This window comes from Rhinatrema bivittatum, chromosome 1 (genome assembly GCF_901001135.1).
Source record: "Rhinatrema bivittatum chromosome 1, aRhiBiv1.1, whole genome shotgun sequence".
In the NCBI taxonomy this organism is placed as follows: domain Eukaryota; kingdom Metazoa; phylum Chordata; class Amphibia; order Gymnophiona; family Rhinatrematidae; genus Rhinatrema; species Rhinatrema bivittatum.
This window is the reverse complement of record NC_042615.1, coordinates 349,101,082-349,115,430: the sequence shown is the minus strand read 5'-3', so window position 1 is coordinate 349,115,430 and position 14,349 is coordinate 349,101,082. Positions and strand designations below refer to the sequence as shown.

The 14,349-nt window shown below is 42.7% G+C and overlaps 1 protein-coding gene across 2 annotated transcripts in view; it reads right to left on the bottom strand.

Annotated features, from left to right (window-relative positions):
• The window catches only part of COQ2 (coenzyme Q2, polyprenyltransferase), a 105,710-nt gene that overhangs the window by 27,273 nt on the left and 64,088 nt on the right, over window positions 1-14,349 (bottom strand). For both annotated transcript variants that reach the window (XM_029599565.1, XM_029599572.1), the window contains 2 exons: window positions 9,431-9,516; window positions 7,323-7,456 (listed from right to left, as the gene is read on the bottom strand). In XM_029599565.1, the coding sequence (XP_029455425.1) occupies window positions 7,323-7,456; window positions 9,431-9,516 (220 nt within the window). The remainder of the gene's footprint in view (window positions 1-7,322; window positions 7,457-9,430; window positions 9,517-14,349) is intronic.

The window sequence follows — 14,349 nt, the reverse complement described above, 5'->3', positions numbered from 1 at the left end:
GACTTTTCCCTTTTGGGTTGTTTTTCACAATTCAGGGCAAAACAGTGATAGTGAAGACGGTAGCGGCAGCAGCGTTGATGTTCCTACGAGAAGTAGGAGTAATGGTTCCTATAAATGAGGATCAGCCCACGGATCAGACTCTGCGGAAGAGGAGGACCGATCAACCACATTGGCAGAGGGTACCGGGTGCCGGCAGAAGACTATGAAGACAGCAGAGTCGTCCCTCGTCATCTGGAACGGCAAGTGGTTGATACTGATCAGGACTATGGGTTGGTGGTTCTGTATTTGTGTCCTGGACACAACTATGTGCTTACATCACTTTCTTGCAGGGGCGATCTACTTATTGACGGAAGCTTATAGTTCTGCAGTTGGAGATTTTATACCTTTTTAACGTTATATTTTGCTTTCTTGCTAACAGAGGTTCGTGAGGTTTTTCAGAGTGGGTGGGGTATATGTCTTGGGGCCTCAGCTCCCTGGGGCTCATATGCCAGAATAGTTTGAGGTGGTTTTTTTGCAGGGTTTAGGGAGGGGGAGGTGGGAGGTGGGGGAAGAGATTATGGAAAGTTAGAAGTGGGTGGGGTAGACATATATGGTGGGTGAATCTTTTAGTAGAGAGATGCCAGATATTGGGGTGTGCAACACGAGCGTTTGTCTTAAAGAGCATGACTCTGGGGGAAGGATGTTTTTTTAATGGTGAGGTTAAAAATAATGTCACTGAATGTTAAAGGTTTAAATTCTCCTCAAAAGAGAAAGCTTCTGGTGCGGGAATCAGAGACCCTGAAAACCAATGTGATTTTCTGTCAGGAGACCCACCTAAGAGCTCGGCATGAGCGGTTGATGAGGATGGGAAACTTCCCAACACAATAATTTGCAGCTGCTACAAAGGATAAGAAATATGGTGGCGTGGGGATCCTGTTTTCTAAACAGTTGGTAGTGGATGTGAAGGCTGTGATCAGAGTCACCAATGGGAGGATTTTTTATTTTAAAAACTAATATTTTGAGGGAGCTTCTCACCTTAGTTAATATATATGCCCCAAATGCTTCAATTTAACTAGATATCCATTTCTGGATAATTCTGAAGGGGTAAGTGGGGCATCCAAGTCCCAGAGAAGTAAGCTGAAAGCCTTGATCTAGGGTTAGAGCCTGATAGATAGTGGCTACGGAATCCAACAGAAAAGGACTTTCCTTTTTACTCTAAACAACATTCCACCTATTCTAGGATAGGTTTTTTTCTTGCTGGATAGGTTTCTGGTGGGACAAACACTAGGAACAGGTATAGGACCTATAACTTGGTCCGACCATGCTCCAGTATGGGTAGAGTTGAAGGTGGAAAGAGATAGGGTTGGCATCAAGTACTGGAGATTGAATGAGGACTTGTTATTGGATAAATCTTTCGTTACCGATTTAATGCTGATATTCAGGAATACTTAGACATTAATAGAAATGGTGAGGTCACACCTGCCATACGGGCCGATACAGTACAGTGCGCTCCGGCGGAGCGCACTGTACTGTATCGGCCCGTATCACACAGGTTAACAGTGCGCTCCGGCGGAGCGCACTGTTAACCTGCATTTGGATGTGCGCTTTCAACACGCTAGCTTTACCCCTTATTCAGTAAGGGGTAATAGCACGCCGAAAACGCGCGGCCAACCCCCCCCGAAACTAATAGCGCCCTCAACATGCAAATACATGTTGATGGCCCTATTAGTTATGCCCGCGCGATTCAGAAAGTAAAATGTGCAGCCAAGCCGCACATTTTACTTTCAGAAATTAGCGCCTACCCAAAGGTAGGCGTTAATTTCTCTCGGCACCGGGAAAGTGCACAGAAAAGCAGTAAAAACTGCTTTTCTGTGCACCCGCTGACTTAATATCATGGCGATATTAAGTCGGAGGTCCCGAAAGTTAAAAAAAAAACCAACATTTGAAATTGGCCCACGGCTCGTGGGTTGAAAACCGGACGCTCAATTTTGCCAGCGTCCGGTTTCCGAACCCGTGGCTGTCAGCGGGTTTGAGAACAGATGCCGGCAAAATTGAGCGTCGCCTATCAAAACCACTGACAGCCGCCGCTCCTGTCAAAAAAGAGGTGCTAGGGATGCGCTAGTGTCCCCAGCGCCTCTTTTTACCGCGGGCCCTAATTTAAATAAATTAATTTACTGAATCTCGCGCACAGGAGAGTGGCCTGTGTGCGCCCGCTCTCCCGCGATTTTTACTGTATCGGCCTGACAGTTTGGGAATGTTTGAAATCTGTGTTGAGGGGTACATTTATTTCTCGGGCATCATATTTGAGGAAAGAAAGGGAACGATTGAGGCTAGGATTGTTGCAAAACATAGTTAAGCTAGAACTCAGACATAAGAGGCAGCAAGAGAAGTCAGTTCTGGCTCTACTAGAGGCAACAAAGCAAGAGTTATGAAAGTTAGATCTAGCTGAGATAGCTATGCATATGAATAGTCTCAAAAAAGTTTGAAAACTTGTGCTGATTCAAACCCTTTTTTAGGTCTGTACTTGGCTCTGTAGTGTCTGCTTCAGTATCACCCCTTCCCCTTCTGTTCCATGCAATACAGGAGAGGTGTGAGAGAGGAAGAACAAGAGGGGAGGGGCTGGATTAAGGAGCAGAGTGGCTCCTTTCTTCTCTGTATGCCCCAGACTCACCATATTTCTTCTCTTTCCGCAAGGCTGCCTGGAAGGGAGAAGCTGGTAAAGAAAATCCCTGCTGCTCTGACTCTTAAGACTGACAAGAAATGCTGGAACTGTGTTCCAGGCCGTTCCCCCACAAATTAATCCCCACCTGTGATTACTCTGAATTAAATTGTGTAAACTTGCCATCAATATTCTGTAGTGCTGCTTTAGAAACTGTGAAAGTGCATCTAACTTTCTAAGTCACTGAAATAATCACTCTATTAATCGATTATATTTTAATTGATAAATCTCTCAATGAATCTTAATTTTAGACAAACTGAATGAATGCATGTTCTGATTAAAACAAACTCTGATCAACCATAGTTGGAGTAATTAATAAATTCATAAATACCAACCTTTATACAATTGGAGGTTCCCACGATTATTCTATAATTTGTAGTGCTCCATTAATTGTAGGCTCCCCAGCTAAATTTGTAGTCAAAACTTGCCTGTTTAAGAAAGCATTTGGCTGAAGATATTTTTGCTTCTATTTGATGTTACTGTCTGTGGTTTCTATTTACTGGTCTGTAGTGTTATCTGCATTTAATGCTTTTTTTGTTATTGATTTTATCAACTAACTGTCATGTGCTATTTATTATCTATTTTAGAAAATATGATATATATTATTTGTATTAATTTTATTTTTTCATTGTGCTTATTTTACAGAATTATTTATTGTACCTTGCTTTGAGCTGTATTGGAAAAGCAAGAAACAAATGTAAACAAATAAAATAAGTCAAGCTTTGGCTTTTAAGCTTTTTCTTTTCAACCTACTGAAGTTTGTTTTGGAGCATTCCATTTTCTCTATATGATATTTTCAGATGCCTATGATCCTCAGTAGAGAGTTTCCTCAGAAAACCTGCCTTTTTGTCTTGGCTCTGACACAGTGCAACAGATCAGGGGCAGGAAGCAGTGGCATTCTAAGGGAGGGAGTAAGGAGAGAAGTCTGCTGCGGGTGACAGCTAGAAGGAGGATGTCATCAGGAGGCCCCCCACCCACACCGACCAAACTCCATATGCCAACAGCCAAAAAGAAGAAACACTGCCGGCGAAGGCCAGGATCATCCTTGGGGGTGGTGGTGGGGATGTAGACACTGTTTCCTCTAAACTGTGTGTGTGCTGCTGTGCAAACTTTTATTCCCCCACCCCCAGGAAGATCGGCGGGGCTGTGGTGGAGCTCATCGCACTGCAGCCTGAAGAAAACAAGAGACCCGCAAACCTCCAGGTGCTTCTTCTCTTTCCTGTTTGCGTGGCCCCGGAAGAAAAACATTGCTGGAGCCACACGGGCAGAAAGGAAGAGGAGCAGCATCTCTGGCAGGGCTGCCATGGATCCCATCTTACGGCAGCCCAAGAAAAGAAGGGAAGGCCTGATAGCAGGGCCGCCGCGGATCCCAGCTCACAGTGGCCCAAGAAGATCAGGGCCACTGCAGAGTTGATCCTGCGGTGACCCATGAAGAGGAGGCTAAGGCCCTGTACAGAGTGTGCGTGAGTGAGTTGAGAGAATGTGTGTGGGAGTAAGCCTGTATATGTTGTGAGAGACAGCATGTGAGAGCCTCTGTTTGTGTGAGATACAGCATGTGTGTGAGAGCTGTGAGTTTGTGTGACGAAGACATGTGAGAGTGAGAGACTGTGTGTGTTTGTGTGAAAGAGACAGCATGTGAAAGAGAGAGCGATGTGTGTATGTGTGAGACAGCACGTGAAAGAGAGAGCCAGTGTGTATGTTTGGGAAAGAGACAGGGTGTGAGAATGAGAGCCTGAGTATGTGTCCAGTGCCAGTGGAAGGGGGTCCAGCCGCCCTAGGCGGTGATGACATGATGTGATCTCTCTCTTACTCGCTCTCTGCCTGACGCACACTGCAAACAACCCAAGCTCCTCAAATGCATTAACCTCAAAAAACCAAGGTAGTCCCAGCTCTGTTACTCACTCACACCACGTCTTGTCCCTCCTGCGCTCCCTTCAAATCTACTGCCCTTACCAGCTACTCTACCACCCTGCCCACTTCTGGCATCCAAGGCCACCACCTACTCCACCTAATGCTTCCGCCAGCCCTGTGTGTGTATGAGAGAGACACAATGTGTGAGAATGAGAGCCTGAGCGTTTATTTGATGGAGGAAGGGAAGAAGACAGGCGGAGAGAGAAGAAACAAAGAAAAAAAAGAGACCATGTAAAGGGAAAAGACCAAGAAAGGGAATATGGAAAAAAAAAGCCTGGGACTAACTGATTAGAAAAATAAGATCAGACTGAAAGGTAAAAAAAAAAAATAATTTTTTTTTTGGAATTTTTAGTGATTGGCATATTTGTATTTTGTTCTTTCGGGCTTTCCATTTTATTTTTGTCTGCATATTTCTGTTTCTAATTTGTAGTTCCTTATTCTGTATTAGGTAAGGGTCTGTCTGTGTTCTGCATGTTTAACTAAGATACAGTATTTCTGCTGGCATGTAGTTTTTCTGTAGGGCTTTATAACAATACAGCTTGTTCTGTTAACATCAGTAGATGGTGTATTAATGTTCTAGGGCAGTGATGGCAAACTCGTCCTCGAGTGCCACAAACAGGCCAGGTTTTCAGGATATCCACAATGAATATGTATGAGAGAGATTTGCATGCACTGCCTCTATTTATGCAAATCTATCTCATGCATTTTCATTGTGGATATCCTGAAAACCTGGTCTGTTTGTGGCACTCGAGGACTGGAGTTCGCCATCACTGTTCTAAGGTATAATAATTGCATTGCTGCCATGTCAAGAGATAAGGCTACTGCTGTTTGAGTCCTGAGATAGTGCTGGTATAATATGGTATGGCAAGGTTCAAGGTGTCTGCTGCATGTCAGTGGGAAGCATCTGCTGGCTCAGAGAAAGGGATGGTGCTGTTTATTTGTATCTTCCTGCGCAGTGCAGAGGAATCAACGGTAGACAGGAAGAGTTGACACAATGACAAGGTGCCTTGGAAGGTTAGAGAGAGGAGGAAATGTTTCATGGGGGTCTTGGTGCCTGGGAGGAGGGGAGAGTGTTTGTTGATAGAATCTTGGTTGGAAGGGAAAGTGCTTCATTGGGTATTTGGTGGGGCATAGACTGTAGAGGGGGGGCATGGAGGGAGGCTGCTTGAGGTATCTTGGGAGAAGTGGAAAAGGTGTCATGGAGTCTTTTGGGGGAGTGCAGAGTAGAATCTCAATCTTAAGGAAGGGAACCCATCTTAAACTTCAATCATAGTTGGGGGTCCCTTTTTGGCTGATTCACCCTGGGCCCTCCTCTCCTCTAAGGTCATCCCTGGTGTAGTTTATCCCACTAGCAGCCGAAGAGTGGAACAGACCCTCAGTGCTTCTGTCAAAAGTCAAAGAAGAGAGACCCAAAGTGAGTCAGAGAGTGTGTGTGAGCAATAAGAGTATATAAGAGAGAGGACATGTGAGAGAAAGTGAGAGTTTGGGTGGTGTTAGAAAGCGAGACCATGTATGAAATAGAATATGTAAGTTGTGTGTGAGAGAATATGTGTAAAAGAGTAAGATTGTATGTGTATGAGAAAGCATGTGTGTGAAAGAGAGAGACCAAGCATGTATGATTGACTGTGTGTGGGAGAGAGAGTACATGTATGAGAGTGAATTTTTTTTGTTTTATGAGGAATGGCGATTCTATTTTTCCATTATTGCACTGCATAGAGAGTCTGAATTGCAGTGGCCTCTAGTTCAATTTTTTTCTGCATATTTTTATTTATAAATTCTGGTCTCTTTATTGTGAATCTGGTGAGGATCTAAGTCTGTCCTCATGTGTGACAGAGGTGAGGTATTCTGCTAGCAGGGAGTTTCTGTGTAAGGATCTATACCAACCTAGCTTATTTTTTCTAATAGGAGGTACACTGATGTTTTAGGGCCTGGTATAATATTTGCAGTGTTGTCTTTTGAATGGTAGGATTCAGTTGATGCTGTTTTGGTTTTGGAGGTTTTCTATATATAGGGCTTCTCTACTCCCCTCACAAGATAGGTGTAGGTGTAGGTGTGTGTGTGTGTGTGTGTGTGTGTGTGTGTGTGTGTGTGTGTGTGTAGGTGGGAGCCTGCCTGCGTTTGTATGTCTGTCAATGCAGCACTAATCCAAGACAAGCTCAGGGTGACTGGAAATTAAAAGAAGTCAGGTATGGAGAGTGGAGAATTTTTCCTTCCTTATTAGTTTTAATTATTGGGTGTCTGATATGTCCGCCATTTTAGAATATTTTATTGCTGTTTAGAAAAATTTTAAAATTTTGTATGAGCTCTTAATTTGTGGTAAATGTTTGTGGTAAATGTTCTTATTAGTATGGTTTTACTAGTTTCAAGTGAGGGTATCCAGAGGAGACAGAGAGGGAATGAACCGAGGGGTTGCTGTGGGGTGGGTTCCAAAGGTAGTATCCACCCCGGGTGCCACATACTTTAGGTCCGCCACTGGCAGGAAGACGGATCAGACCCATTTGAGAGGCATGGAGGGGGGCTCGGTGACAGCTTCTTGTCAATATTCTCCATCCTTTCCTTTCCTCTCTCCTTTTTTCAAGATTTTTTTTTTTTTGAAGGGGGCTGCGGGGAAACAATGATGAAGCCAGATGAAAGTGAAGTTCAGTTTCATCTGCATGGAAAACCAGCACCAGCAGCTTCATTAATTCGGTTTACACATGTTTCATCCTTTTACCTGGTGCGCATAAATGGTGTCATATATCAACGTCCACATCACTCCGGAGAAATACAATGGCAGGCAAACGGACCAGTCACAAGAGCCCTTAATGGCGGACCATCCAAGTAAGGCTCCCCAGTTAAACGTCAGCCCTATGAGCCACAGGAAAAGCAGAGACCAACATCATTAATACTCTTACATAACTGAACATAAGAAGCAGCCTGGTTTTTAACAGGCTAACCATGGCAAACTCTTAACATGCATAAACCCTGAATACAGAATACACTACACAATAACAATACTTGGCTTCTTCTGAATCCTATTCGACATTGATTAGGTGCAGATCTTACGCATCCACAGGACACATTTATTTTGCGTTTTATACAGAATTAAGTTCTAAAATAGCTTCATTTTCAATTAAAAAAAAAAAGAATATTTGCAGATTTGGATAGACAGAAAATCATTTGACTTCTATTAATCATTTGTCAACACTATTACATATTAACTCAGGTTCTGCTGTAAAGATGTAGACCAATAACAAGGCTGTGTTAACATTGCATGATGCCAAGTTTCCTTCTTTGGTATGGAAATTTAAATATGGTTATGAATAGTGAACAATGGCAGGGCAGCTTTACAAATGCTCGGCGACATCACAGTGGGCTTCGAGCTCCCTCAGATTTCAATTGAACTGAACTGGCCTCTTTCTCAACTGGAAATTAAAAGAAGGGGGCACTCCAAGTATCAGGAGCATGTGAAAAGAATACCCTGTTAACTGTGGAAAATTCAAATGAAATTGGATGAATGGTTTAAAAAATTATTGAGTGGGATGAGCAATACTTGCGAAAGGAACAGACATGATGATTTTATAGGGCCAGGATCCCTCTAAGAAATTGAGCTAAATATAAGTCACAGACAGCACCATTGTCTGTTTCGATCCAAAGAAGACATAATCATTTTATTAGCCTATTTTCCCACAAGGAAACCGGCCTCAGAAAATCATCACGTCTGTCTATCCTCCCTGTAAGTGGGCTGCCATCCCCAATAACCTCCCTGTAAGTGGGCTGCCATCCCCAATAACCTTTGGGCCATTCATCCAATTTAATTCAAATTTCTGCCACAGATTTGTACAAGGACCCCTTGCTCACACTTTTCATGTAACTCTGATAACCCCAACACTTGGAACCTATTCTTCTTTTTATTGTCTATAGGGAATCTGAATATCAGTTCAGTTAAAATCTCATAGGTGTGAAAACACAATGGTCAGCAGTCAGAACCAGATGAAATTTTCTGTACCACAGGAGGAAAGCAGGCACCATGAAAGGTCTAGTTTCTCTAAATTTACTATTTCCCCTTGTAAGGCACAATAGTGGGCCAGAGGTGCTAAATAGTTTTTCCCATTTTGGGGCTAGTCGCTGCGCACGGCTAAACACGTGATTAGACGTGTATCCATAACCCCCCTGATCCAATATGGGGATTAGCGCGTCCAAATCACTGTGTAGCTAATAGTGCTCATCCCGTGTAAATTCATGTAGATGAGGCTATTAGCTAATCCCCGCAATCCAATGAATTTTCTGCTCAGCCAATGTGCAATTAAAAAAAAAGAAAAATCCTGCTTTCTGCGATTCCTCCCAATAGTATTGTCATGTCAAATAAAGCAATATTTAGTTTAAAAAAAAAATAAATTCTGGACACCCAACACACACACACAAGATACACGGTCCAGGCCATGTACCTTGTGCGTGTACATGCCGGTAGCGGGAGAAAATTGTTGTTCGTAGATTGAGCAACTGTTTTCCCAACCCGCTTGACAGCTACCACTCCTGTGCACCTGATGCCAAAAGGAGGCGCTGGGGACGTACATTTGTCCCTAGCACCTCCTTTTTAGTGTGACCCTTCCTTTTAAATATTGGATCGCCACCTCTCCTGGGCGTGTGTTGGGAAAGCGGGCGCTCAACACAGAGTGCCCGTTTCCTGCCCATAATTATTGCATCGGCCCCTTTGTGTCTATGGTGGAAAAATGCTTAGTATGTCAGCCTTGTATGTGTCTGAATCTTAGACAGCAGCTTGCCTAAAATTTTACATTTTTTTTCCACTAGAGCACAGCAGAGTAGGGCGGTGCGTCTCACCCAAAACAAACTGTGGCCAGTAGGTGATCCTCTTCATCAAGGGGTACGTAATCACAAGAGATAGGGATGCTGCTCCGAGGGCAATGCTGTAGGGACACAAGGTGGCCAAAGTAATAATAAACTCATTTCACATTATGTAAATCTGCTACCTGACTCAGTGAGAAGTGACACAAAAAAGCTTCACGAACTCGCATGTCAGCCTTGCTCAGGGGCCGTATCCTTCCAGATTTCAGTGTATGTGCTGCCAAAGTCAGCGCACTGAGACACAACATATAGACACTGCAGCCTTTCAGTACTAGTCTGCACAAGAGAAATCAGTCCAACATCTGGTGCATCTGTAGCAAGTTCAGGAGCTGAGAAGTGCTTTGTAACCTAGCACTTAAAACCCCTCAGAATTAGAGAGATTATCTTCATTTTGGAGGAATTTGTGCCCCTTCCCTAACTCCTGTTTCAGTGCTGATGGAGAAAGCTTGTGGTATTTAATGTGGACAAGTGCAAGGTGTTGCACATAGAAAAAAATAACCCTTGCTGTAGTTACACGATGTTAGGTTCCATATTAGGAGCTATCACCCAGGAAAAAGATCTAGGCATCATAGTGGATAATACTTTGAAATCATCGGCTCAGTGTACTGCAGCAGTTAAAAAAGCAAACAGAATGTTAGGAATTATTAGGAAGGGAATGGTGAATAAAACGGAAAATGTTATAATGCCTCTGTATCGCTCCATGGTGAGACTGCACCTTGAATACTGTGTACAGTTCTGGTCACTGTATCTAAAAAAGATATAGTTGCGATGGAGAAGGTACAGAGAAGGGCAACCAAAATGATAAAGGGGATGGAACAGCTCCCCTATGAGGAAAGGCTGAAGAGGTTAGGGCTGCTCAGCTTGGAGAAGAGACGGCTGAGGGGGGATATGATAGAGGTCTTTAATATCATGAGAGGTCTTGAACGAGTAGATGTGAATCGGTTATTTACACTTTCGGATAATAGAAGGACTAGGAGGCATTCCATGAAGTTAGCAAGTAGCACATTTAAGAGAATATTCTTTTTCACTCAACGCACAAACTCTGGAATTTGTTTCTTGGAGGAAAAGTCCATTAACTGCTATTAATCAAGTTTACTTAGGGAATAGCCACTGCTATTAATTGCATCAGTAGCGGATGTTCTTGGTGTTTGGGTAATTGCCAGGTTCTTGTGGCCTGGTTTGGCCTCTGTTAGTAACAGGATGCTGGGCTTGATGGACCCTTGGTCTCACCCAGCATGGCAATTTCTTATGTTCTTATGTATCATATAGGCACAGTGAAAAGCAGCCCAAGAGTGCCATCAATAGGTCTTGGTTTTCAGAAAAGCCACAACAATTAGTCATGAGATTCATCTTCCATTAGTAACTTCATCTAATAGTTTACATATTTTGATTACTCTTGATAACCGGAACTGCCTGTGACATTCCTGGATGTAAAGTCTGGACCCCTGGAGATCTTCATACCCTTAACTCTAAGGCTTCAGTGTTTAATTCTGGGTTTGCCTCCGAGAGGCATCGGGACAAACCAAACAATGACAAGAGACAAGTGTTCATATAGGAGAATTTAGCAGTTACACAATCTGACAAAGTGGTTTTGCTGAAAAGAAAGACAGAGTTCTGAATTACATATGACAAAGCACCTACACTTAGAGGCAGAGACAGTCTGCCAGACGTGTCGTTGCCAATATGGCTTATGTTCATTTTTAGCACCTTATATACCCCCTGCTCATTAGCACATCCTAATATGCCTTTTTCAAATAAGCACTTTGTTCTCATAAAAATCCAGACTTTAATTTTTATCTCTGAAATAAGTATCATTTTTAGTTATGGCTACTTCTTTGTGCTTGTGCTGCATGAACAAACACTCAAAAATGACCTCCGAATCAGTGCTCAAGCCTGGGCCTACTTATGCTAATGAGCCTTGTTGCACTATTTTGTGAGATACTGACAATTGAATGGAGTTTGCCATTCCGGTCATTACATCCATGGTTCACATTAAAAAAAATAAACCTCATATATTCAGTGAGACCTTGCGGTATGCACCCTAAAAATACACATACCTCTCAATTATATTCACTCTGGAAAAAAAAAAAGAATTCCAGATGTTGATGTGTCAAGAAAGCGCAACACATTTCCATTAAGTTACACAGTGTCTTGGTGACTAGCAGTTTAATATTCAGCACCAGATAGCAGGATGAATTAGACATGACATGTAGGTGACATCATCTGGAGGCACCAAATGGACCTCTCTCTCCAAGTTAGTAGAGCTTTTGCTCTACTGAACATGTGCAGGAATTCCTGATCAGGCATTGCACTGAGAATCTCCCTCAGACAATTTGAGAGCTAAATTTAGCTAGGAAGTCGACACTCCAGGGAGGTGGGCAGGTATTCCATAGCTAATTCATCCTACTACCTATAGAAAACACCATTTACAGTAAGCAAACTTGCTTAATTAGCCATGACATGTGAGGAGTCCAAACTGAGGGCTGCAGCAGAGCATCTACTGAGTAAGCAATCCAGACCCCACTGTGGAAAATAGACTATGAAAAACTGCTGTCTGAATTTACCGTTAGATTTTGCGAGACTGTCCAGACAGCAGTGGGACGCAAAGGTAACGATAATCATGTTAAAGCTTTGCAAATATCTTCAAGTGGTACTGCTCTTAAACGAGCCAGTGAAGCAGCCATGGCTCTGACTTGATAAGCCTTGATGGTATCTTATTTGTAAGCCTGCTAAAGTGTAGCAGTGTGCAATGCAATCTGATGATGAAGCAGAGTTCTTCTTTTGTAGTAAGTCAATGACCTTTTACAATCCAAAGCATGAAGGGCTTTTTCATATTTTGGAGCACGTGGCCTCGGGAAGAATATACGCAACACGATGGATTGGTTAATATGAAAAATTGATGCTATTTTTGATAGAAACTTAGTATGAGTGCAGAGTACTAACCTATTGTGAAGAATTGCACATAAGAAGGATAATGAACCAAAGTCTGAATTTCGCTGACTCTTTTGGTTGATGTGACTGCTATAAGGAATATAACTTTCCAAATTAGAAACATGAGCATAGCCAACTCCAGTAGTTCAAATAGCTGCTTTATCAGTTGTGCTAGAACCATATTTAGGTCTTATAGTACAGGTGGTTTTACAATGGTGGTTTAATATACCATAAGCCTTTCATGAACTTGGATACTAAGGGATGAGTGAAGATTGGCTTACCCTCAAATTTGAGTATGATAAACTGCTATGGCACTGAGAAGTACTCTCACAGGTGAGGTGGCAAGACCTGAAGCAGAAAGAGTGAGTAAGTAGCTCAGTAACTATTTGGGTTCACATCTGAATGGATCCCAGGTATTGTGATGACACTTGTGCAGTGAATCTTTTCCTTTTAAAAAAACATAGGCTCTTCTAGGTGATGGTTTTCTAGTGGACAATATAATGTCCTCAATCTCGCTAGGTAGAGAAAATTTGAGGGCTCAGCATCCAAGCTATCAAGATATGTCCTTCTTCTTGAGCCAATAATGATGGATCTGATCCAAGGGAGATCAAAAGACTGCTAGACAACTGTACCAGATACACGAATCAAACTTGTCTAGGCCATGCTGGAACTATGAGGATCAGTCAGGTCCAGTATTTGATAACTTTTTGACTGTTCTGGCTATCAGTGCTATCGATGGAAAAGCATACATGAGATCTGCATTCCAACTGAGCAGAAATACATCCTGAGTAGAGCTGACTTTGCTGGAAAGAATGGAGCAAAACTTTTCCAGTTTTCTGTTTTGCTTTGATGCAAAAAGGTCAATGGCTGGAAGTCTCCATTGACTAAATAGCTGACAATTGCTGTTGAGACATTTTGTGTGGTTAAAATATTCTGCTGAGGTGGTCTGCCAACATGTTGGAGATCTCTGGAATGTAGGTCACTTGCAGGATGGCTTGATTTCCCATATTTTTATCACTTCTTGGCAAAGAGTCCATGACCCTGTGCCTCTTTATTTGTTCACGGATAACATGGCTACCTGTTGTTGGTTTGAATGAGAATGCTCTTCCCCTGGATGGAAGTGAGTGAAGGTTTTCAAAGTGTATCTGATTGCTCTCAATTCAGGGAGGTTGATTTGGAATTGTTTTTCTATAAATGACCACGTCTCTTGGGTTTGAAAGGGGCCTGTGTGGTCTCCCCTACATTTGGTGCAGGCATCCATTACTTGGTGAGGAGGTAACCAAAGGGGTGCTTCTTCCTGAAGGATGAAGGTGTCTAGCTATCAGCATAATCCTGTTTCATTTATTTTGAAATCTACACTTTGGTTGTCAAAAGTTGGTGAGTTGGTCCCATCGGAAATGAAAGCCCTATTGCAGGAATTGTATGTGAAGATGGGTGAGTGGAACCACATGTATTGCCATCGCTGTATGGTTAAGAACAATCATTACATCTCTGGCTGATATCTGTGTTCAACAGGCTGTACATTAGGGAGTGTTCACCCAATCTGTTGGAAAGTAAGCTCTCTCTAGGAGAGACTCTATCCAACTCCAATGAATTTTATTTTCTAGCAGGGAACTAGGGAAAATTTCTCAAAGGTCACCCAAAATCTTAATGATTGAAGCAATTTTATTGATATTTTCAGGGAGGTTAATACACCTTCCTGGGAATTCACTGTCATAAGCCAGTTTTCTAAGTATGAGAAGACCGATGCCTGATCATCACAAATGTGCTGCTAGGTAACGCTAGGCATATGGTGAATACCCTCAGTGCTGCTAAGAGACCAAAGAGGAACACTTTGTACTTATAGTGGGAGGAGTCCACAATGAACATAGATAATGCCAGTGGGTGGGATGGATTGGAATATGAGCATAAGAATCCTTCAGATCTAGAGCACACATCCACTCTCCTTTCTGGATGAAGAAAAG